Genomic DNA, 26,554 nt, shown 5'->3' with positions numbered 1-26,554 from the left:
CTCTGCCCCAAAGAACAACCATAGTGAAAAACTGCACTAGCAATGGGCATGTGTACTGAAAGTTTAAAGTTTTTAAAGGACAAAACAAGGAGTCTGCTAAGATCTATCAGCTGCTTCTTTTTCCTACATTTGCCCAGGAGACAGCTACTGAAGCCTGGGTGTACTTCTCTCTTGCTGTGTCACAGGATGTTCTTTCTCCTCCCATCCCCCCACACCCCCGCTCTGCTCTCCCACTGCATGTGTGTGTACGTGTGTGTGTTTGGTTTCTCTTTCCCCTGTAAGAGCGCAGCCGCCCGCCGGTCTCCTGCTGTTGCTGCTGCTCTGACTAGCTTTTGCTGCCTCTTGCCTCTCCTTTCTCTTTCTGCTTAGAGCCTTGCCTTCTGGTAAGTATGACAAACACTCCCCCGAGCCCTGTGAGATGTAGGGTGCGGTTTGTGGTGTTCGAAATTTGCAACTTTGAGACTGCCAGTGAACTGCTGAAGAACTTTCCATTGTTTTATTTATAAGTAAAATGTGTTGCTCAGGAAGGGATGTGTGTGAGTGTGGTCATCTGCTGGGACTGACAGGACAAGTGAAAAATAAAATTTTCTCTCAGAGGAGGCAAAAGATGGGCAATAAAGTTTATAGAAGACAAAACAGAAATAATTTCTTGCTGTAAAACTCACTGATATAGAAAGAGACAATTTACAAATAACAAGAGTTTTTTGACTTCTTTGGTTTTGTCCTCTTGGGGACTTGTTGAGGCTACTCTTAGGAACTGAGTTGTCCTGTGGTTTACAATGACTCAGTTATTCTGTTTTAAAGGAAATGTGGAGCATGAGTTTAAAGGAGATCCATGGACTTAATATAAAAAAGTCAATGATTATGGCCTCTGATGAATGAAGAACAAATCAAATACAAACAAAACAGTTGTATTCAGACTAACCACACTAAAACTCCTATGGACAGCTGGTTTTAAACTCATTGCTTTGAAGTCTGGTTTACTTCAGATTTTATTTCATCCTCAGAAGCCCCCCTAACACTTTAAAAACCACATACGGGTTTAAACCAATCAATGTTTACTGTTTTCAATTTGATTTAAAAAGTATTCTCTTCCTTTGAGTTCTAAAGATGAGGTGCTAAAGGCCAGGGCTCCTTTTAGAAGACCTTAAAATAACTACTGGCTGGACAGCAGGTGCCACGGATCTTTCTCCAAGTTCAGGGGAAGTGTAAGTTATATATAGATGAGTGCGCCCAACAACCAGGGGTCAGGATAAAGAATTCCAGTGATGAAGTCAATGAAGCTGTTAACTGCATCTTTTGATAAGAAAGGTGGTGAATTAAAATAAATGAGAGAAAACAGTTCTTCCTTCAAAGTTAGTGAGTACTTGGTGAGGGCCACAGGTGGGTGGCAATGTCTGGACACTGAATTTTCTGTTCTTATTGGCATTCGAGCATTTGACTTCACCTGCCCTGAGAAGGGGAGGAGGAAGCTGTATAATGCATGGAGCAGTGTGTTTTTGTTTTCACTTTCATGCCAACACAACAGCAAAACCTGTGGATTATTAGGACCCTGTCGTAATTTCATGCTGCTAATTAGCAGCACCACCATTAATTATTATTCACAGTAAAATGCACCATAACTTAAAGGCTGAAGCCAAACATATTGCAACTCTAGAAATGGTGATACCAGCCACCCTAGAAAGCCAGATTCAGTGCATCCCTCACTCCCTATTTCCAAAGAGATTACTTGAGATTATTACATTATACTTGGATTATTCCCCTGGTTCATTCCCTCCCTGCTTTTTAGACATTTCTACTTCTAAAAAATTATTGTTATCCTAGAGCTTCTTGATTGAGATGAGAAAGTTGTAGTATGTTGGGGGTTTTTTTCCCCTAAAAGAAAGTCAGTTTTTATATTGGAACAAAACACAGAAAGACAGAATGTTTGCTCAATCGCATCTGACTCTTTGTGATCCCATAGATTGTAACCTGCCAGGCTTCTCAGTCCATGGGATTTCCCAGGCAAGAACACTGGAATGGGTTGCCATTTCCTTCTCAAGGGGATCCTCCCAACCCAGGGATCAAACCCAGGTCTCCTGCATTGAGGGCAGATTTTTTATCAACTGAGCAGGGAAGCCCTCATTGGAACAAAATGGTATAGAAATTCAAGGAATTGTCATTATGAGTATCACCATGTTTCCATACATGTTCATTAGTTAATCTACACCTTTCCTCATGCAGTCTTATTTCAAAAATGATGCTGGTTTGAACCTCAAAAAAGTGTTTTTTCTGATTAATAAGTATATGTTGCTCATCTGGGAAAAGGAAAATACCTGAAAAGCAAGTATTTCCTGTATCCAGTATAATAATTGATCTGTACTAATGGGCTCATGGGCTTCCCTGGTGGCTCAGATGGTAAGGAATCTGCCCCCATTGCAGCTGGGTTCAATACCTGGGTCTAAAAGATATCCTGGAGAAGGAAATGGCAACCCACTCCAGTATTTTTGCCTGGAGAATTCCATGGACAGAGGAGCCTGGCGGGCTACAGTCCATTGGACTACAAACAGTCATACACGACTGAATGACTAACACACAATGGGCTCATACTAATCAATATGCACTAAAATAGAGTTTAGACTGTTACTGTTATGAGTGATTTTAGTAAGGTCAGTGGCTCTTATATTCAATGTTTTAACTTTAGAGGAAACGTATCAATTTAAATTTAGACATTAAATGTAGATTAAACATTAAATTAATGTATTTCCAATGATTGTAAATCTACGTAGAATTATAGATGAGAATGGTAACACAAATTGGCTATTCTAAGCAAAATGACAGATATGACCATGAAAAATAATATCCTGAATTAATCTGTTAATGTCAATAATAGGAGATACTATTGAAAATTAAAGAGCAAAATCAAACATATGCTAACAGTATGACTTAATTTGGAAATGCTTCTCACTGTTCCCACCCAATTAATTGCAATATCAATGCTTTGTGGAATACATTCATTCTGTGTTAGAAACTGTAATCAGTAACTACCAGTGTGGGGATAGCCTTACCATTTGCCTGTGACTGGATTAACTACATCAACCCTGGCTGTGCTTACCACCAGATACCACTCCCAGTATGGACAGCAATCAGCCTGGGCAGCTGTCAGGGGAGCCACCATCAGCACCTGCGGGGGACAGTTCAGCACTGTCCGGTCAAAACGGCCTGGAGAGGCAAAATGATCAGGACCGCTCAACCCCACTCCCAGCACCAGAGCTGGAATGGGGACCCCACGATATCTCTGAAGAGTTGAGCCGACAGCTGGAAGACATCATTAACACGTACGGGTCTGCTGCCAGCACAGCAGGGAAGGAGGATACCACCATGGTCAAGGAGCAGCCTGAGAATGCAGACCCACCTGACAATGAGGATGGAGACTGCGAGGAGGCCCCTGAAGAGGCCGAGAGAGAACTCGCAGCCACTGGAGAGCCATCCACAGCCAAAGAGCCTGTCAGCAACAAAGAACAAAAACTGGAGAAGAAAATTCTAAAAGGATTAGGCAAGTAGTACATTCTAATGTATGATTTTTCTTTGAATTATTCCTAAAATGGGGCACTTTTCCCAACCTTTGCTAAAAGCCGTACCTCATACTTGGATTTTAGCACAATAGCTTCCTTCGGGAACTCCCTACATCTTCTCTTACTATACTTGTCCCCAGCCTCCTCCTCCTCAACAGAACTAAAATGAACTTTTCAGTATGTTACCCATCTACTCTCTGTCCCCTGTGCTTTCCCACTGCTCATAGAACAAAGACCAGACTTCTTAACATTGTCTTTCAGGCCTTAATATCTAACCCCAACCAGCTTTATCTCTCATCAAGTTACCCCCCAAGCCTCTTTTCTGAACACGCTGCCCTGATTACACCATCACTGTCATCACCACCATCTAGTAGTTGGTTATTCTCATCTTCTCTTTCAGTTCTTTGAACAGCCAAGCTCCACTCCTCCCATAGGGCCCATGTCTATTCTATTTTCTCTACCTAGAAATCCCTCCCCATTTCCCAGTTCAGCCCTCTAAACACTTAACTCATCGCTTAGCTCACAATTCAAATGGCATTTTCTTAGTCTCACCCTAAAGTCTTCTTGTTTTCCATTTCAGTTGTACTATGTATCTTTCCGTCCTGACATTTACATTTGAGAGTATACATTTATTTATTTTTGTGATTATTTGGTTAATACATCTCTTCCCCACTAGCTCTTTTATCTCAAGACCAGGGGCAACGTGTGTATTTGGACATCATTGGATGTCTAGCATTTAGAACAGTGGCTGACATGTGCTAGGTGCTCAATTAATATTTGCTGAATATCTGTTGTAAGGATGAATGAGTGAGTGAATGAAAGAAAGGGAAATTGTTCAAAGCAAAGCTAGTGGAATCTACATTTAAACAAAGTCTAAATATAGGGATAGTTTTGTATATAAAATGATTGTCACTGGATCACTTATTTCCATTACTACATATATATTTTTTATGTTAATAAAACTTCAGAAATGTATTAATTATAGAATGTTGAAAATTGCAGAAAATACTTTTACTCTCATTAGTTCACTGGTTCAGCAAATATTTACTAATGCCTAGTCTTTATGAGGTACCCAAAGATTAAAAAAAAAAAGATCTTTGGTTATGGACTCTAAATTTAGAGAGAAAGTAGACATGTACACTAATTGCTATATAGGACAAGTGCTAGAACAGGGACAGGAAACTGTTAGGAGAGCATGGGGTAGGGGGGTTGGTAACACCAAAAAAGGCTATACAAGAAGGGTGAGAGAGTCAATTTTTTAGCTATGAGTGAGGGAATGTTACTACACATATGAGTGTCCTCTGCCTGTCTTCGTTGGTAAAATTTCACTGAAACACTCACTACAATCACCACCTCCTATGTGATACACTCCCTGACATGCCCAGGTAGAGTTAGCATCACCTTCTATAGTTCTCCATTAAATTTTCTGCAGCAACAATCTGTTTATATACCTGTATCCCAAGCTGGAGGGAGAATCTATTGAGACAGTGGTCACATCTTGCTAATTTCTGGAAGATGGTGTGGCAGAGTGAAAGATCATGGGCACTGGAATCAGAACTGGGTTCAGACTCCAGTGAACAGGTTACGTGCAAACCCAAAAATATGTGTGTGCTGGCACAGGACCTCACTATGATGCTTAAAACCACTGCTGGTAATGCTTTCAAGAAGGGCTAAAAGACACATTCAAACAGCTACTTTACCTACTCAGCATAAAGATTAACTCAGATAATACCAAGTTCTAAAGTGCAAGGTTGGAATCACTCTAGTGTTTTGGAACTTTGGGAAAGAGAATAAAGTTGTTCTGTGTTATAGAGGTATTTTTTGTTCTCTATCCAAGGCATCTCAGAAATAAGCTTTTGCATTAGTCATTGTTAAACTTTCCATAAGATAACATAAAATCATATTGCAGAGGTGAATGATTTCAAGCGTTTCTAACCAGGAAAGATCTTTGGCTTTATCACTCTAAAACTACTTCTACATAGAAATTTGTATGTGTTATAATGGGAGATAGGTATGAAGAAAGCAGGGGTAAAGTTAAAGAGATCAATTTTGGTTTCTACTCTGTCTTCCATGAGTTATTTCAAAATCTGTATTAACCTCGTGTGCTGCTGTGTTCAGTCACTCAGTTGTGTCCAACTCTGCAACCCCATGGACTGTAGCCTTGCCAGACTCCTTTGTCCATGGCATTTTCCAGGCAAAAATACTGGAGTGGGTTGCCATTTCCTACTCCAAGGGATCTTTCCAACCCAGGCATTGAACTGGGGTCTCCTGTACTAGCAGGCGGATTCTTTACCTGATTCTTTATTGCACAGATGTACCTGGGAAGCGTATTCACCACAAACTTAACAAATAATCAAAAAATTTTAAAGAAAGAAAAAATTTCACAACTAGTTCTGCCATTATATATAAATTAACAAAGTTCAGTTGAATATGTTTATCAGAACCAATGTTTGTGATCAGAGTGCCCACATGGGTGCACTCTAATTACATGTGTATAAGCCGCTGATATTTTCACGCTGTTCCTCTGTAGACATTGGTATATTCTCTAAACATTGTGCTATTTCAGCTACATTATGAGTTAAACAATATTTTTATGCTAATTTAAATATGTAACCACCATTTTAAACATCATTTCAATTGCCTGCAAGTGGCTTCAACAAACTGCTTGGCTATTTATCATTTAAATGACATTATTATGTCATTTAAACTATGGTCTAGACCAATGATTTCAAACTTAACTGTGCATTGGAATCAAATACAGAATTTGTCAAAAATGCCATTCCTGAGCAAAGACATTCAGAATTGGTAGGTCTGGATTGGGGCCAAGGCACTCTGGGTAATTTTGACACAAACAGATTGTGGAAGCAATGGTTTTTATGCTTCAGATAATGCTTCCTCTACTTTTCTGGAAAAAATTTAAAGTGCCAGCTGTGGTCTTCTTTTAGAAACTATTCAGAACTTTTACAGAATTTGAGTATGTCATTCAATCCATATCTGAAGACATATCCTTAGTCTTGGCTTACATATTTGATCAAAGATCAATCTTTAATTATTGTACGTTGGTCAGATAACATTTGCTTTACTGATATTTTTGAGATACTGGAAGGTTCTGACTCTCTAACCCAAAATTTTCCCAAGTATATACTTTGGGATATTTGAAATTTCAGACCATGATGGTTTCCCAACTGCCAGAGTTCTCTGACCTTCAACATAAACAACAGTGAAAATCTCCAATAGTGATGGGCACAGTTTACAATATTTCCTAAATTTATTGGACCAAAAACATCCATCTTTCACAGAACACTGATTAATATCTGGGAAATGTCTCTACAATCCAAGCACCCAGGACTTGTTTTTCCTTTACAGGCTGCACATCCTCCCACAAATAACACACTGTACACCAGAGCAGTTGAGGGAACACTAAAATCTCTTTAGTTGGTGGAGTCACTTTCTCCTTGGCACTGAACAAAATAAAAACAGATTCCCCACTAGACAGCACTGTGGCCTGTCCTGTTAATGTCTAAGTGTCTCCCTTCCTCCCCTCACCCCATCCTCCAGCTCATGAGTGTCTTATTCATCTCTTCTCTATCAACATTATGTGAGTGGTTCAAGTACCACATAGTAAGAAGCACAAAACAATGATAAAAGTATTATCCCTTTTGATATTCAGGTTGATAACTGATTGAGTAGGAAATTATGGGTCTGAAGCATAAATCTGGGAGAAAAACAAAGCTGATCCACAGGTCTATTATGAGCTCAGAATTTATCTAGTCAATGTATCAATTTCTAGATAGGAAAATTAAAGCCTAGAGAGTTTTAAAGTCTGCCCCCAAAAAGTTATTCAACTAATTGATGTGATTGTGCGATTAGTCATAAAGAAAGCAATGTGCAGACCTAAAGTCACTAATGCTCAGGACCAAAGATAGACAAAAATAATTGGTATGTCAGTTAAGAAGCATTTAGCTGAGCTATAGTTCAGTTTAATGGGTTTCATCTTTCCAGTTACAGGGGAGTTTCAGTTCTACCTTCTGAGTAGCATCTTGACTAGGACACTGGTTTTCTAAAGTCTTTTCAGCTATTGACTTACTCTGCCTTAGAACGGTCACTTCCCAGGTGGTCTATTTTATAAGATTTTAGCTAGATTTCTAGTTTCACTCTGAGAAGGAAACAAACTGTAGCTTTGAAACAAATGCTAAATTTTCTGGAAAAAATGGTAGAAGACCAGAGGAATTTAGGGGAGAGAGGAACCCACAGAGACTGAAGGATTAATAGGGATGTTCAAACTTAGGTCAGATCCTGAAAAGAGAGAAGGGTTTAGAGAAGTAAGAGAAAAAAACTGTTTGGGGTAAAATGATTAGTACTTTCTTCTGACCCAAGTTTTGAAATGGATATATTTATTTCTTACTGCCTTTTCTGATATTTTTCTTGTTTTACTGTAAGGTTTTGTTTTATTTTGTTTTCCCTGGAATAATCTCATTATTCAGTTCAGTTCAGTCACTCAGTTGTGTCCAAATCTTTGTAACCCCATGGACTGCAGCATGCCAGGCTTCCCTGTCCATCACCGATTCCCAGAGATTGCCCAAACTCGTGTCCATCAAGCCGGTGATACTGTCCAACCATCTGCTCCTCTGCCATCCCCATCTCCTCCTGCCTTCAACCTTTCCCAGCATCAGGGTCTTTTCCAGTGAGTCAGTTCTTCACATCAGGTAGCCAAACAACTGGAGCTTCAGCTTCAGCATCAGTCCTTCCAATGAATATTCAGGACTGATCTCCTTTAGGATTGACTGGTTGGATCTCCCTGCAGTCCAAGGGACTCTCAAGAGTCTTCTCCAACACCACAGTTCAAAAGCATCAATTCTTCTGCGCTCAGCTTTCTTTACGGTCCAACTCTCACATCCACACATAACTACATAGCTTTGACCAGATGGACTTTTGTCGGCAAAGTAAGGCCTCTGCTTTTTAATATGCTGTCTAGGTTGATCATAGCTTTTATTCCTAGGAGCAAGCGTCTTTTAATTTCATGGCTGCACTCACCATCTACAGTGATTTTGGGGCCCAAGAAAATAAAGTCTATCACTGTTTTCATTGTTTCCCCACCTATTTGCCATGAAGTGATGGGACTGGATGCCATGATCTTCATTTTTTGAATGCTGAGGGTTTTTTTTAAATATTTATTTTTATTTATTTGGCTGCACAGAGTCTTAGTTGTGGCATGCGGGATCTAGTTCCCCAACCAGGGATCAAACCCAGGGCCCCAGCATTGAGAGCTCAGAGTCTTAGCCACTGGACCACCAGGGGAGTCCCGAATGGTGAGTTGTAAGCCAGCTTTTTCACTCTCCTCTTTCACTTTCATCAAGAGGCTCTTCAGTTCCTCTTCGCTTTCTGCCATAAGGGTGTTGTCATCTGCATATCTGAGGTTATTGATATTTCTCCCAGCAATCTTGACTCCAGCTTGTGCTTCATCCAGCCTGGCATTTTACATACTCTGCATATATGTTAAATAAGCAGGGTGACAATATACAGTATTGATGTACTCCTTTCCCAACCTGGAACCAGTCTGTTGTCCCATGTCCAGTTCTAACTGTTGGTTCTTGACCTGCATACAGATTTCTCAAGAGACAGGGCAGATGGTCTGGTATTCCTATCTCTTACAGAATTTTCCACAGTTTGTTGTGATCCATGATCCACACAGTCAAAGGCATTAGCATAGTCAATAAAGCAGAAATAGATGTTTTTCTGGAACTCTCTTGCTTTTTCGATGATCCAGCAGATGTTGGCAATTTGATCTCTGGTTCCTCTGCCTTTTCTAAATCTAGCTTGAACATCTGGAAGTTCACAGTTCACGTACTGTTGAAGCCTGGCTTGGAGAATTTTGAGCATTACTTTGCTAGCGTGTGAGATGAGTACAATTGTGTGATAGTTTTAACATTCTTTGGCATTGCCTTTCTTTGGGATTGGGATGAACACGGACCTTTTCCAGTCCTGTGGCCACTGCTGAGTTTTCCAAATTTGCTGGCATATTGCGTGCAGCACTTTCACAGCATCATCTTTTAGGATTTGAAATAGCTCAACTGGAATTCCATCACCTGCACTAGCTTTGTTTGTAGTGAGGCTTCCTAAGGCCCACTTGACTTCGCATTCCAGGATGTCTGGCTCTAGGTGAGTGATGATACCTTCATGATTATCTGGGTCACGAAGATCTTTTTTGTATAGTTCTTCTGTGTGTTCTTGCCACCTCTTCTTAATATCTTCTGCTTCTGTTAAGTCCATACCATTTCTTCCTTTACTGTGCCCATCTTTGAATGAAATGTTCCCTTGGTGTCTCTAATTTTCTTGAAGAGATCTCTAGTCTTTCCTATTCTGTTGTTTTCCTCTATTTACCCTGATCACTGAGGAAGACTTTCTTATCTCTTCTTGCTAATCTCACTATTAGGCTCAGTGTTTTTTTTTCTTTTTAGGAAAGCTTTCTCTATAGTTATAGCTAAGAAACTGCTAGTAGTTTAAACACATAAAACCGATTTTTCTTCTTGTGTCTGACACTGTCACCTAATGACCCCATTTCCTAAAATTGTAATGACAGCCTTTCTTACAAGATGATTGGTCCTCTGTCTAATCTCTCCTCCACACAATCTCACACACACTTTAGTCCAGCAAAATTTTAATGGGCGTGTAAAAACTAAGCTCTCTCATGTTGCAGAGTTATGGATTATGTACATGTTTCCAGTATCCAATATCTTGGATTTTTTTTTGTAGAAATCATTTTTGAAGGGTGGATTGATGCATCTGAATGTTAAATTTCTATACTAAATAAGAGAATATGAGAGCAGAAAAAGACCTCAGCAAGTATGACAACTTAAAAAAAAAAAACTGGTCTCATTGTTAGAAAAATTAAAGGGGGAGAAGATACTGAACATATAGAGAAAAAGAGACTCACTGGCCTCACTCAAGTGTTTCTATCTTTCCCCAAAGAAACACAATATGGTTTTCTGGTTGATACTCGCATTGAGAGCTATGCTAAGCATACATTAAAGGTCACAGGTTAGAGTAAGACCTGTGTTTCCTCCAGTTGATCACAAAGTTGTTTTCTGGACAGTGTTTATTTGATTTACATGATATTAGTGTGCACAGGTTGGCTCTGTTTAGTTCCATTATTACTAAGATTCACTAAACACTTGCCATGGACCAAACACTATATGGGGTTCTGGGCCAGACATGATCAACAGTACAGTCTCCTGCCTTTAATGGATGATCCTCTAACCCAGGACAGCAGTCATCACATGAGCGTCTTCCACAAACTGAAGACCAGGGTGAAGGGATGGCCAGACCAACACAAGCCATTCCTGATGCTACAGAAATCACTCAAAGCCAGGCCTGGTGGGGGTGGGACAGCAGAGCTTATCAGTTTAAAGGCAGTGTTATGCCACAGGCCATAATTGGGTTGCTGGTCAGGCACCACTTACCCCCACCCTCTCCCCCATCTCAGACCATGTCTCTAATCTGAACTGACTCACTGGTCAAAGATAGATGAAACCAGCTGTTAGGAATGAGGTCATTCTTTTTTTTCAAAAGAAAGTTTCTTTTTTATTTCTCTTTCCCTGGCATCAAAATTCCACATGGGAGTGGAGTGATTTAGAACAAGTGGACAAACCTTGGATGCAAGCCTTGGCTCTGCCAGGACTAATTACATAACTTTGGGCTTCTCTGGGCTTTCTATTCTTAATCTATAAAATTAACCAGTTGTCTGGGTGTTCTTTGAAGTTCCTTCTAAACCTAAAATTCTTTGATGCCATTAGAGTTACCAAATTTAGCAAGTGTGAAAATACAAGCCACTCAAGGAACATTAAATTTCAGAGACACTATTAGTTTTTAGTATAAGAGTGTCCCACGTCCTGTATTTCACCTGGAAACCCTAGTTCCATGATATATTTGCCTCTCCAGGATGAAAGCAAAAATTCCAGCAAAGGAGAAATGCCTGTTCTTGTGGGAGAGGTTGTCAAAATTGTTAACATTCTCAAGCAGATTTATATCAGGAAACGTAGGCTCCACTGTGTGGTTTGACCTCTCTACTCAGATTAGACAGGGCAGCTGTAACAGGTAGGTGAGGATGGGGAAGCTGCTCCACCTTGACCTTCCTGTTGGCAAAGATATGTTCAGTGGTACATGTGTGTAGCCCTCAGGGTCCAGCTCCTGCCTGCAACCCTCAACTCTGTGGATACTGAAAGATCTACAGGTATCCCTGTGGATACCAAAGATCCAGGCATCTCAGGAAGGCTAACTGGGCAGGTTGAGCTCAAAAGACAAAAGGAAGAACAATGGGGAAAGAAAAGAAAGAATCTAAGGCTCACTATCAAATAATCATGAACAGATGAGTTTTTAAACATAACATAAACTCCAACTGGGAACAGAAAACAAAACTGCCAACAGAGATTAAGGCCTAGGTGGGAGAAGGGAAGACCTGGGGAGGCTAAACTTGTAACCAGAGAGACACAAAAAGGCCTGGGGAAAAGGCCCTCCATGTCTTGGGTCCATTTTCTCTATATATTGACTTTATTCTCTGACAGGAAATACGATCAGAGTCATTCCCACCCAAACTGCATGAAATGGGCTCACACACAGAAAGAAGACGATTGTTTGCCCTCCCACAAAAAGAATGAGGCACTGAAGGAACAAAACTAAAAACATGGGCAGACTAAACTGTCAAGTTTCTCTGCTTTGGGCTGGAATTTTTTACAGCTCCAGGTATTAATGCCGGCTGTTTCACAGTAGTCAGATATAGGCTGGTTTGCTTCTTTTTTTTTTCAATAATTAACATGGGGAAGTGTATGATTTACTCTTCCATAAAGTAAGTGGTTTTTTCATTCTTTTGAATATTTTCAGAATGTTCAAAATTCCTTGGAATATTTAGAATATAAGGGGAAGTAACTAAGAACGAATTCTTGGGGTGGAAATATGGGGACTACTCTTATAGTCAACATTTATTGAGAATTACCATGAGCCTGACATTGTACCACACATTTTTATAAACTTCTCAATTAATCACTTATTTTGCAAAGTAGGTGTCATTTCTTTTCAAAGGAAAAAAAAAATTACATCTGCATCTCAGACAGGTTAAGTGACTTGTCCAAGGCTGGATAGCAGCTAACAAGTAGATGTAGGTTCAATCCCTGGGTTGGAAAGATCCCATGAAGAAGGACATAGCAACCCACTCCACTATTCTTGCCTTAAGAATCCCATGGACAGAGGAGCCTGGCAGTCTACAGTCCATAGGGTCGCAAAGAGTCCGACATGACCAAAGGAACTTAGCACAACAAGTAGACCACCTGAGATTCCAGCCCTTATCATCTGACTTCAAGTTCAACTCTTAATTTTTAAAATGTCTTTATGGTTTTTGTTTTCTTTTAAGGCAAAGAAGCCAACCTGCTAATGCAAAATCTGAACAAGTTGCAAACTCCTGAGGAAAAGTTTGATTTTTTATTCAAGAAATATGCTGAATTGGTAAGTTCTTTGATTAGCTCTTTTGCCAGAAAGATTTAAGCTCTGGTTAGAGCTGAGAAAAGGAGGCTGTTAGCTTTTTAGGTACATCAATATAGACTATGGCTGGTTACCTCAGGCAAGCCAAAATCAGAATTCACAAAGGCAGATTTTTTTCTTAAGTAAAGAAAGAAACAGAAATACTAAGGAATAACAGCAAAAGGAAGAAAGAGAATAGAGTTGGAATCACTCCACCTTCAATTATGTGCATAATTTGAGAGATGGAAGAGCAAATCAGAGATAATTAAAAATACTGAAAATTTAAAAGTTCTTTTTGGCTTTGCAATAAAACAGAAGTACACTAGAAATAAAAAGTAAACTTTCAACCTGTTCTTAAGCACAGGTTTTTTGAGGGAATGGTCTTCTCAAGTAAGGCAGAGGTTGACTTAATTCCACCCCTCAGTTTGTGAAACATTCTCATTTTCTTGATGAATACATTCATTCATTTGCCATGATCTACATTCTTCTCCTATCCCACACAATGGCAAAGCACTTGACATGGATTTTGTTTCCAGTTCTAGATCCTCCACATGCAGTCTCCCTCTCAACAAGTTAGGGCCAGTGGCAGGAAGGGAAGCCACTCCCAGACTGCAGAGAATCCATGAAGTGGATGGTCTCCTCACCAGTACTCTTACAATAGTCCACTTGGAAGAAAGAGAAGGGCTCAGCAAAGCCAGCACCACTAGTTTCAGTGAGGCCTCACAAAAACTGGCTAAAGAAGTTGCATCTGAGGTCCATGCACCGGCCCTGAGGTGTACGAGATCCACTGTGGAGATGTGGTGTCCTCTCAAGTGAGGCTGGGCAATATGCCACCTCTCTCTCATTTCTGCTTCTTTTTCTCATTTTTTTTCATTTACTTCTTTCAGAGAAGCAGTGACAGTCCCCACACACAACAAAACAATTCCTCCAGGCAGTAGGTTGGACTGCCCCTGAAGGCAGATTTACCTCACGGCAAAAAAGCTCAAGAGTCAGGGCCTCTCACTTGCATAGGCCCCTGTGAAGCCCTGAAGATAATTCTTTTTTTTTTAATTTTCTTCTTTTTTTTAAAGAAGGTCTCCAAAACTGAGATCCACAAACCACTCAGGTCTCTGGGTGCATCTTATCCCTGTTGATGGAGTAGAGTTTAATGAATGGCTTGTTTACCTTCTTTTTCACTCTGATTTTAGTCCTATGATCCCTGTGTAGTCTTCCCTTTCTTCCTTGTACATTCATGTACACCGTTATACTGAATTGTCATTCAACAGACCCAAAGAAGGGGCTTTCCAGGTGGCGCTACTGGTAAAGAACCCACCTGCCAATGCAGAAGACGCAAGAGACATGGGTTCAATCCTTGGGTCAGGAAGATCCCCTGGAGCAGGGCACGGCAATCCACTCCAGTATTCTTGCCTGGAGAATCCAATGGACAGAAGAGCTTGACAGGCTACAGTCCATAGGGTCACAAAGAGTCAGACACGACTGAAGCGACTTAGCACTGCACAGCACAGCACAGACTCAAACAAATTCTGAAACCCTGATGACTAGTGACTGTTTAACTCTGCCAACAATGCTTTTAAATTATTTTTTAATCACATAAACCACATCACAATGATATACGGAAAATGCTGAATACACTAGTAAAAATATCTCTAATCCTACAATCTAAAACATGAACGCTGATTTATCTGTCTTCCCTTTCAGGAAGGAAGATACCTTTTGTATAGCTACCATCATTAGGTGCACAGAATTTAGTATCTGTTTTTGGCTCATGTGACAAACATTTACACTGTATTCTTCATAATTTATCAAAGCTATGAAATTTTCCATTAATTGACTCCATTCTACTGGTTCTCTAGTTTGATGACATTTGTATTCCTTCAACTGTTTGTTTTACCAAATATTGGTGCAGTGAACATCATCATGCATGCGATTTGTTCCTTCTCTTTTATGATCCTAGGGAAAAGCTCCAGAATTGGAATTACTAAATCAAGCAGTGTAAATGTTTTTAATGGCCATATTGTTTTCCAAAAGAATGGTAGAAATTTCTAAAGCAAGTATTAGTGTATCAGTTTTATTGCAACTTGTTTAATATTGGCTGTTAACCACTCATGAACAATTTCAGTGTCATAAAACAGTAGGTGTCAAAAATAATATTTTTCCCCCAAATCTGACCCCATCCTCACTGGTCCATCCTTGCTCTTTTCAATAATTACTACATTGATTTCCCTTTAATTTACCCTTCAATTTACTTATTCACACCAAGACCATTCATATTTAGTTTCTAGTACCATGTCCCATACTTAGATGAACTGGGCATCTTCCAGACTACTACTCTTTATGTTGCTGTAGCCCCACAGCAGTACATCAGAAAAGAATCACTTATCCAGTCTGCCCACGATCTTTCTTATGAGCCAGGGCTGTTCACCCTGGTTTCCAAGAATTCCCCAAACCAACTCACCCTCCTAGCCAAGCAGTCAATCCCACAGAGGTTATTTTTTTCCAGAAATTCTACTCAACTCAGTCTTACTATACTTTGGCATTTGTATCATATCCTATAATAAACTTTTAAACTCAAAAGATCATTCTAGAAAAAATAAATAGGAGAAAATTGACCTCAAAACCCTCTTACATATCCTTTTCAGAAAGTAAAAATTATGAAGAATTTCAATCTTTTACTTGGAGACTAAAAGCTATTTCCCTACTCACTGATTCAGAAATTAATATAGAAAGTGTCTGGAATTTAAGTGTTAACATAGAATAAATTGTTAAAGTCAAAAGCTGTGAATCACGTTGCTACTCAAGTTCACTCACCCTTACAGATTCTAAATCCTATAATAACAACAACTGTATTTTATTAATAAATAAGAATAAGTTCATAAATAAATAAGGACACCTCATGACTAAATTAAGAAATGACCTGGAGGAGATATTTTTGCGAATTTTCCTCAATTTACAAGTAGTTACAACATCACAAACTACTTGGCATTAATTTCACTTTTTTAACTTAATAATAAAAAAAAAGAGAGAACAAGAGAAACTGCAGATAAAAATCCTATATGCCTGTTAGAATCGGACAAAAGGCATATGTCTAAATGTATTATTAAATCACAGAGCCAGCATTTGACTGAAGTTGACTCAGTTGTAATGTTTGCTTTCATCCATTAAGAAACACCATATGCAATCACATAAACTTGAAGTAGTTGAACAAAATTAGTCACACTCTAAAAAAAATTGTCAGAAAGTTAAGGGGTTTTATTTAGAGCAAAGCAAGACAGACCTAGCTATATTTCAAATGTGTATGATCCTTCAGTAAAACTAGAACATTTAAATGGTCAGTGAGTAAGCACAAATCATCTCTTCCAACTTATGAAACATAAGCAAAGTATCCTTCTCCTGATGCTCAGATAAATCCACATAGGGCAGTGTTCCCCCAAAGAGGGAAAGTCTTGCCAACCATGGGACAACATGCAATGTCTCTGGAGATATTTTGGATATCACAGTTGGGGATGCTACTGGTCTCTAGTGGGTAGGGGTCATCTGCTAAATAGCCTACAATGCACAGGACAACCCCCACAACAAAGAACTGTCACCAAATGTCGACGGTGCTAAGGCTGAGAAACCCTGACAAATTGTTTAATCTTCCAAAGGAAAAGTCTAAACCAAAATGGCAATAGCAGTAATAATAACATATAAATTTCAAGAAAGGACAACAGTTCATTTAAAGTCCACACACAAGGACAAGAAGTTTCATCCATATCTAATAACTATGATGCAAAATGAAGTTAGCATGATAAATATATAGTATCATTGATTTTCCAATTGAACCTCAAGAAAGATACCAATTTCAATTAATATTTATAGTAATATGGATAATATGGACCTAGTTTTTCCTGATGCTAATGCTCACTAATAAGTAAAAATATACATAAGTATGAAGATAGAATATCATGAATGAATATCCCCAGCTTAATCTGGCAAAGGTTTATCATGGACATTTCAGTGTAATGGGAGGGAGGGAGGGAGGAGGAAAGGATTAAAATAAGATGTGAACTGAAGAAAGTGTGACAATCCTGTTCATCTAGCTCAGAAAGAACAAATGCTTTTTCAAGATAAGGTAACTAACTAAGACACATATCAGGGCTTACAGTGTATGTGTGTGTACCCACGAGCTTCCAGGCCTTTTCCTCCTCATTAGCCAACAAGATCATTATCACAGGGAGTACCACCTGGCTTACGCACCATTCAGATTGTAAGGGAACTCAGTCCAGTGGAGGAAACGGCTCTGAAAAAAAGGCTCCAGCTTGCTCATGGTCACACTGTCAGATCGCAGTCCTATTCCTAGTATGCAGTCTCTGGAGGCTTAATTTATATTAACAAATATTTATGGAATTCTAGTTGGGGGCTGAATCCATACTCCCCCATTCCAACTAGAAGTCCATAAATATTTGTTGCCAAGTTTACCAGATAAAAATACAGAATGCCCAGTTACCTTTGCATTTCAAGTAAACCAACAGCAAGTGGCAATACTTTGAATATACTTTTACTAAAAACTTGTTCCCTATTTATTCGAAATTAAAATTCAACTGGGTGTCCTACTTTTTATCTGGCAACCCCTAGCTCAGAACTTTAGCATCCTGAGACAAAAAGTCCAGGGGTCCATTGGTTTCATTTTCCATGTTGCCTTCGATACTTTAGCTGTGGCTGCTGTGAGAGGAGGCCCCATCTATGCTCAGCAGAAACAAGTGTCATGATTTATTCACCATAAGCACGGAGGGTGTGGGGGATGGGCAGAGAGCAAGGCTTGTTACAGATACTTCCCTTGCGTGCTGTTGAGTTGTGCAGTGGCTATTTCGGAAACTTTGGTGACAGATCATCAGTCCTTAAATAGTCGAGGAGTACATGTTCCTCTCTCTCTTTCTCACAATCCACACACTTCACCTTCTGTTTACTAGCTGCTTTTCCCTTTCCTACTTTTAAAAATAGTTGCTAAAGCTTGTCTTGAGAAAGAATTGTGAAAATTGAAATGTAAACCAAGCAGACACACCACTGACCATTTTCCTAAGGCAAGGCATTATCATAAATTCTGAAACATGCCTTTCTATACTGACTGGCTTCATTAGACTCAAGAAAGATAAAACTGTTTCTAGACTACTAAAAAGAAGATCAAAGTAAAAGAGATCAATAATAATAACGATAAAGGAAAAACCTATAAATGTCATGCTTTTAAATCATATCTACAAGTATTGCCATGGTAACACTTCTGAAGTTCATTTGACTCCAGAGGGGGCAGTGACGATAGCAACAAATTTTCCAAACAACCAGAGGGCGGTCTTTCCTCTTCTGCTCCTATCAACTCAACAGAGATTTCTGCCATTTTCTTTCACATTTGCACCCCTACATCTAGCTGGATGAACATCGCACTGAGCAAAGGAAGTTAAAACTCCTACAAAAGAAACAGGCACAGATCCAAAAAGAAAAGGACCAGCTACAAAGTGAACACAGCAGAGCTATCCTCGCAAGAAGCAAACTGGAGAGTCTGTGCCGGGAGCTGCAGAGACACAACAAGACACTGAAGGTATGTGTCACCAAGGCCCCAAATGACACACTTTCTTGCACACTTTGTAGGCACAGGCTTCTGCTCTTTGTGGTATGAGTTTTAGAATCGGAGAGATTTGGGTTCAAATATTAGACCTGCCACTTGCTCACTTGTGACCTGCAATAAATTATTTTACCACCCAAGCCTGTTACCTCATCTATAAAATGGGGATTACACCAACGTCACTGTGTGGTCAGGAAAAAATTAAATGAGAACACATATGTAAGGTGCTCACGCAGGTGAATAGTAGAATTATCCACCTTCCAATGAATAGTAGAACTTTAGTAAAATGTGTGCTATTCCTCTTTATGTTGAGTTCGTTCCATTTTGTTTTTTAAGGTAGGCCTTAGTTCCACTCTTTAAAATACAAATTTATAAAAATTCAACATTTTTTGTCTGAAAATGAAATCTGCGTGACATGAAATAAGTTGACACAAAGCTAACTGACAGGATAAGGGAAGATTGAGAGCTAAAATGTCAACAGTCATCTGAAAAAAGAAGTTACTCGAAAAAACACTGAAGCTCTCTAAGCTTAATTATTCAATCTAAAAATAATAGACTGATCACTTCAGTCAGTTTGCATGGCCTTCATTAATCATAGCGTAAGCCTCTAGCAGTGTGGTTAATTTGATTACATACAGACACTAGCTCCACTCAATGAAGCAAGGTGCAGAGTTCTCCAAGATGGTACTGCATGCAGCCACAATCCCCTTTCCAGCTGAAGATCCTAAAGCTTTTGACAAACTAGAATTAGAGAGCCATATTCCTGTGATATATCCAGGAGATAGTGGAAGACAGGGAAGCCTGATGTGCTATAGTCCATGGGGTCACAAAGAGTTGGACACGACTTAGGAACTGAATACATATATATATCCTCTCCTTCTTGAGCCTCTTCCCACTCTCACAATCAGTTTTTGATATTTGGGAAATGAAATGCTGGGGTGATGAACTTTAACTCTCATATTACGACTCGTAGAAGATGGACTTCTGGGATCTCTTTAATCATTGCTCTGGGACCATCAAAACCCAGGTTAGAGGGGAATAGGGGCATTATCCTCAACTTCAGATATGTAATCAAGTAATAGCACCCTGTACCTACATAAATCTCCCAGCTTTCAGTAGTGTTGTAGCATAAGGAGATAAAAGTTAAATCTCCTTTGATGATGTGGATGGAATGATGTGTAGTTTCTTTGGATAGCATTCAAAGACAGAATGATGAAGTGGCAGGAGACCCTGTGCATGTATCTGCACACCCTCAGTAATGACTTCCAGTTATGGACAATGGAATTAAGTAGCATTACTATGCCACGATTTGTGCTGGGAGTGCTTTACGTATGTCATTTTGTCCAGTCTTCACAAAAACGAGTTAGTATCTCCATTTTATTGAAGGAACTGAGACTGAGCAATCAAAATCAGTTGTCTAAGGTCATGAATCTTTTTCAAAATCAGAACTCAAATTCAAAACATTTTCTGATTTCCCTTCTGAATGTTTCTTTGACCCATGGATTATTTAGAAGCGTTGTTTAAATTTTTATGGCCCATTTATATGGTCTATCTTGATGAACATACTAAATGCACTTGGAAAGAACGTCTGTTTTTCAGAGGTTAGGTGTAATGCTACATAAGTAATAATTAACTCTAGAGTATTTATGTCTTTACTGAATTTTTGACTTGTTCCTCTATCGATTGCTGAGGGATGGGTGTAAAAAATCTCCAACTATAATTGTGAAATTGCCTACTTCTTTCAATTATGTCAATTTTTGATTCATGTATTAATATTTTGAAGCATTAGTACAACATGTGTATACTATTGTGATTTCTAAGTCTCCTTGATAAACTGACTTTCATCAATATGAATGTCTACATTATCTGATATCAATCCAGCCACTGTAGCTTTCTAACTCATTGATTGCATGGTATATCTTTTTCCATCCACTTATTTTCAACCTGGGTTTTTCTATGTTTTTCTATTCAAAATGAATCTCTTATAGTTGGGCCTTCTTTCTTTTCATTTTTACAATATCTATCTGCCCCTTAACTGGAGTGATTACTGTTGTTTAGTCGCTAAATTGTACCTGCTCTTTTGCAACCTTATGGACTGTAGCCCACCAGGCTCCTCTGTCCATGGGATTTCCCAGGCAAGAATACTGGAGTGGGTTGCCAGTTCCTTCTCCAGGGGATCTTCCCGACCCAGGGATAGAATCTGGGACTCCTACATTGGCAGGTGGATTCTTTATCACTGAGCCACCAGGGAAGCCCCTTAACTGGAATAGTAGTCCATTAATATAATGTAATTATTGGAGTGGTTGGATATGTCTTCCATTTTATTATTTATTTACTATTTGGCCACATCTGTTTTTTTCTTCCTCTGCTCTTATCCTGTCTTATCTGGATTATTGGAAAATTTTTAAATTTTTTATTTTATCTCATCTCTTGGATTTTTAATTATATCTCTTTCCATTTTTAGTGGTTGTTCTGTGATTGCTATAGATATTCTTAACTTGTCAGTCTACCTGGAGTTAAAACTGTATCACTTCATATAATAGGTAGAAACATTACAAATAGAAGGTCCATTTATTGCTCCCTATCTTTATATTTATATAATTTATAAAGCTCTTGAGGCAATGCTATAATTTTTACTTTAAACAATTTCATATAGTCCTTTAAAAGTTCAAGGCAAAACTGTCTCTTTTCATACCCAGATTTTACCGTTTCTGATGCTTTTTATTCCTTCTGAAGCTTTACATTTCTGTTTGGTGTCACTCCCTTCAGCCTGAAGAACTTCCTTTAGTATTTCTTATAGTATAGGTCAATTCTCTTATTTGCTTTTTATCTTTAAAATGTCTTTATTTTGCTTTATGGTTTAAGGCTATATTCATTGGATAACGAATTATGGCTTGACAAGAATTTTTTTCCTTTTCTTTCTCTTACTCAGTCTTTTATAGAGTCTGTATTCTGGCCTCTACAATTTCTGATGAAAATGAACAATAATTTGAATTATTGTTCTCCTGATGTGATATGTCATTTATCTCTGACTACTTTTAAGATTTTTCTATGGATTTTTGGCTTTTGGAATCTTGCTTTATGCCCAAGTGTGGCTTTCTTCATATTTATCCTACTTGGGATTTGTTGAGCTTCTTATATCTGTATCCCTGATAGTTCAGTTGGTAAAGAATCCGCCTGCAATACAAGAGACCCTGGTTCAATTCCTGGGTTGGGAAGATCCACTGGAGAAGGGATAGGCTACCTATTCCAGTATTCTGGCCTAGAGAATTCCATGGACTGTACAATTCATGGGGTCACAAAGAGTCGGACACGACTGAGCAACTTTCACTTTATATCTGTAATTTATGTCTTTCACCAAATTTCAGGAAGTTTCAGTCATTATTTCTTCAAATATTTTTTTCTGCTCCATTTTTTCTCTCTCTCTCCCATTCCCCTTCTAAGATTTTAACTCCATGTGAGTTAGATCTTTTGATATGTCCCACAGGTCCTTGAGTCTCACTTCATGTTCTTCATCAATCTTTTTTCTCCTTGATCTTTAAATTAGATACTTCACACTGACCTATATTCATATTCACTGAGTCTGTCCTCTGTTATCTCTATTCTACTGTAAGCCCACCTAGTGGTTTTTACATTTCATATTTTGTAAGTTTCGACTCTAGAATTTCTACTTTGTTCTTTCTTATAGATTATTTTTCTCTTGATAGCTATCTTTTTACTGAGATATTTTCCTTTTTATCAATAAACATAGTATTTTGAGCCTCAAATTATACCAAAAGACCCACCTTGCAAGAAATTAGTGTCTCAGGCAATATGATTTTAGTAAAGAAATAAGCAGGGTTTGTTATCAGAATATCACTGAATTTTAATGTGGAAAAGACTATAGGAATCATCTAGCCCAAGCTATTCATATGTCTATATGTAACTTAATGAAATTTGTTGATTCATTAAATAAACATTTATGGAATACCTGTGGATTGTGTGCCAGGCACAACACTGGTTTTAAGATGCACAGTGATTCCTAAAAAGTTGTTTTCTTAGTTATTTCAGCTTTTGTCCCTAAATTTTCTTTGCATTATTAATTTTCACTTTGAATTTTGTGCATGATAAAGAAAATTTTACCTCAGATATTGCCCAAATGATTGTGTTTTCTTTATTAGTGGAATCAAATTTTATGATTTCAGTAGACTTCTTTTTCTCTCATTGAAAAATGTAATGTAAAATGAAAGATGCCATTCTATGGGCCAGGATTGGGTGCTATGATAGTTTGACATGTGTTTAATGCCATGTTAACAGCTATACCCTCTTTTTCTAGCCAGTGGCCAGTGAAAAACTCAGACTTGCTGGGTAGCATGGGATGGTCCTTTCATTTACTCATTCATTCATGGATGGAATAGTCATAAATGCAAATAATATTCAAATCATGGACTATAATTCTACAGCTAGGAGGTTGTTGACTTCTAAGTTAATCAGGAACAATAAAGAGAGAACCACTATCATATGTATATTGAACAACTCTTTAACAGATAGCTGTAATCACTTTTAGTGAAATACATATAGTAAGTGTTAGCATTCAAAGTTCAAGGAAATAACATCTCCGATACTTAACTTCTCCAGATTAGGAAGTTCAGATTTCTTCTAAGTATCCCTAAGAAATTTCCTAAGAAATATACCTAAGAAATCGAAGAACACTAAAGAGCCTCTTGATGAAAATGAAAGAGGAGAGTGAAAAATCTGGCTTAAAACTCAACATTCAAAAAACTCAGATCATGGCATCTGGTCCCATCACTTAATGGCAAATAGATGGGGAAAAAGTGGAAACAGTGACAGATTTTATTTTCTTGGGCTCCAAAATCACCACAGATGGTGACTGCAGCCATGAAATCAAAAGACATTTGCTCCTTGGAAGAAAAGCTATGACAAACCTAGACAGCATATTAAAAAGCAGAGACATTACTTTCTCAACAACGATCCATCTAGTCAAAGCTATGGTTTTTCCAGTAGTCACGTATGGATGTGAAAGTTGGACCATTAAGAAAGCTGAGCACCAAAGAATTGATGCTTTTGAACTGTGGTGTTGGAGAAGACTCTTGAGAGTCCCTTGGACAGCAAGTAGATCAAACCACTCCATCCTAAAGGAGATCAGTCCTGAATATTCATTGGAAGGACTGATGCTGAAGCTGAAACTCCAATACTTTGGCCACCTGATGTGAAGAACTGACTCACTTGGAAAGACCCTGATGCTGGGAAAGGTTGAAGGTATGAGGAGAAAGGGACGACAGAAGAGGAGATGGTTGGATGGCATCACTGACTCGACGGACATGAGTTTGAGCAAGCTCCAGGAGTTGGAGGTGGACAGGGAAGCCTGGCATGCTGCAGTCCATGGAGTCTCAAAGAGTCGGACATGACTGAGAGACTGAACTGAAGAAATTTCCACTCAATAAATGTTTATACCATGAATAAATTATGATTCTGATATCAGGAGTCAGAGTTAGAAAATATATCAATATTGTAGAAGAAAGGGGATATCTAATGAAAAATTAAAATATTTCCAGAGCATGTATTTTCAGCATCAGCTTTTATTTTGATCACATTATTCTACTATCATAATAAAGACTTGCACAATTACTTGTTTCAATCAGTATTTCTTTTTAAAAATCCTGTTACATAATTTGATCATGATAGGCAACTAAATGCAGTATAATTTTACTTGCCAACAATGAAGAAAGCTTTCATAATAAAATTAATCAGAGCTAAAGGGATCCTAATATGTCTGTATCACTTGTCAGCAGAGTCTCTATCTTTAGTGTATGTAGAAGATTAAACCCTATTATTCTAAAAGAATGACAGGAATAAGCACAAAGCAAATAATTCTCAATATAGATACAGGGGAAATTTGGGTACATTGTAAGTAGTTAGCAATGAAAGGGGAATTTTGATTTAGGAGAAAAGAGAACAGAAATGATATAAAAGTTAATTTTCAATTCTTCAATGTTAACAAAGTGGAAGAGGGGAAAATTAGACGTTTCATTTTAGAGTTAAAGAAGATTTGAAACGTCATATTGCTTTCAAATTTAAAATTTACACTGAATATTTCAATTACTCTGTGTGACTCATGGGATGATTGTTCCTTCAAAAAATACCCAGCATATTTTCTAAGATTTTTTGATACTTTTGAATTGCTGTAATTCATATATGGCTATCTTAGTTTTCTTTTCAAGCTTTTGGATGAAAATTATTTTTAATAAGAAAAAAATATATGTTGTAATTACTTATAGTTACAAAACTAGGGGAATACAATTACATGATCAATACGCCATCATTTTTACAGAGGAACATAAGATCTGCTGTTCCTCTTTCTGTACCAAACTAAGGGAACACGTGATCTATCCCATCAATCAGTAAGACTGAGTATCCTTTTTTCTAGGCCACAACCAAGAGATAGAACCTTCAGGCTGCATGTCTGTTAGGAAACACTGCAGTTTATTCACTCAGCAGGGGACCAATTGTCTTTAAAACAAGTCTATTTATCACCAGCTATCAAATTCAAGGCCCCTGCTGCACCTGCTCTGAGTGACCATGTATTCACAGTTGAAACCTTTGCTCAAACATTTATGTTGGGGCTGAGCAATGTTACCTCTAGAGAACTGAGGAAATACATCCTACTTACCCTGCACACTATTCTCCCTTCATCGACCAAACTCTGAGTTCTGTAAACCTAGGAGCTTATAAACCAGCATAACAAGAGCGTGCATTCTCTCTACAGGAGGAAACCCTTCAGCGGGCACGCGAGGAAGAAGAGAAAAGGAAGGAGATCACAAGTCATTTCCAGAACACCCTGACAGATATCCAGGCCCAGATTGAGCAGCAGAGTGAGCGAAACATGAAGCTCTGTCAGGAGAACACAGAACTCGCAGAGAAACTAAAAAGTATCATTGATCAGTATGAGCTCAGAGAGGAGGTGAGCATCACATCAGATAACTTACAAACACTGCATATAGATCTGGGTCTGGTTTCTGAAGGTTGGGAGGTTGGTTAATACTAAAGTTATGGCCAGCCTTCTCAACTGACTAATATTTAGGTTTGGACTTCTTTTGGGAGAAGGCGATGGCACCCCACTCCAGTGTTCTTGCCTGGAGAATCCCATGGACAGAGGAGCCTGGTGGGCTACAGTCCATGGGGTCGCGAAGAGTCAGACTCGACTGAGCGACTTCACTTTCACTTTTCACTTTCATGCACTGGAGAAGGAAATAGCAACCCACTCCAGTGTTCTTGCCTGGAGAATCCCAGGGACGGGGGAGCCTGGTGGGCTGCCGTCTATGGGGTCGCGCAGAGTTAAACACGACTGAAGCGACTTAGCAGCAGCAGCAGCAACAGCAGGACTTGTTTTACTAGCCAAAATAAAAACAGATAATATTACAAAATACCTGGCTGAAAGTCATAGAGGATTTCTTCAAAACCAGAATCATTGCAAAGCAGAGGCAATAAACAGAAAGGGGTAGGACATGAATGGATTTATCCTTGACAATAAAAAATAATATTTCTCAGCCTTTTTTAAACTCTCTCTACAGAACCAAGAAATACTTCATGCATGCCCTCTTAAGAATTACCATTCATCAAAATTAAGTCTGCATTGTATATACCCCACAAACAACAATATATATACTATTATTATATAGTATATATATAATAATTATAGAAGTAATGGTATTATTATTTATACTTAGTTTGTGCCAGGCAATGTGCTAAGTATTTTACTTTACATAGAGTATGTCATTTAACTGTCTCAACAATCTTATGTACTAGATAATAACGTATTATCCTCATTTTATAGATGTGAAGCAGAAGCTACAAGATTAAATCACGTGTCCACAGTCACAAAAGCCAAAAGAGT

At 38.6% G+C, this 26,554-nt stretch overlaps 1 protein-coding gene across 2 annotated transcripts in view; it reads left to right on the top strand.

The window, feature by feature from the left end:
* The first annotated feature begins 265 nt into the window (after positions 1-265).
* TXLNB (taxilin beta) overlaps positions 266-26,554 on the top strand; it is a 52,157-nt gene continuing 25,868 nt past the window's right edge. The window contains exons 1-5 of one of the 2 annotated variants that reach the window (XM_081528981.1): positions 266-383; positions 3,101-3,535; positions 12,958-13,049; positions 18,466-18,636; positions 25,427-25,621. In XM_081528981.1, the coding sequence (XP_081385107.1) occupies positions 3,115-3,535; positions 12,958-13,049; positions 18,466-18,636; positions 25,427-25,621 (879 nt within the window). In that variant the 5' untranslated portion in view covers positions 266-383; positions 3,101-3,114. The remainder of the gene's footprint in view (positions 384-3,100; positions 3,536-12,957; positions 13,050-18,465; positions 18,637-25,426; positions 25,622-26,554) is intronic. The other variant, XM_081528982.1, reaches the window with a different exon arrangement.

Source organism: Giraffa tippelskirchi, chromosome 9 (genome assembly GCF_054371585.1).
Source record: "Giraffa tippelskirchi isolate mGirTip1 chromosome 9, T2T-mGirTip1v1.2.pri, whole genome shotgun sequence".
Taxonomy (NCBI): domain Eukaryota; kingdom Metazoa; phylum Chordata; class Mammalia; order Artiodactyla; family Giraffidae; genus Giraffa; species Giraffa tippelskirchi.
This window is presented reverse-complemented; position numbering and strand designations above follow the sequence as displayed.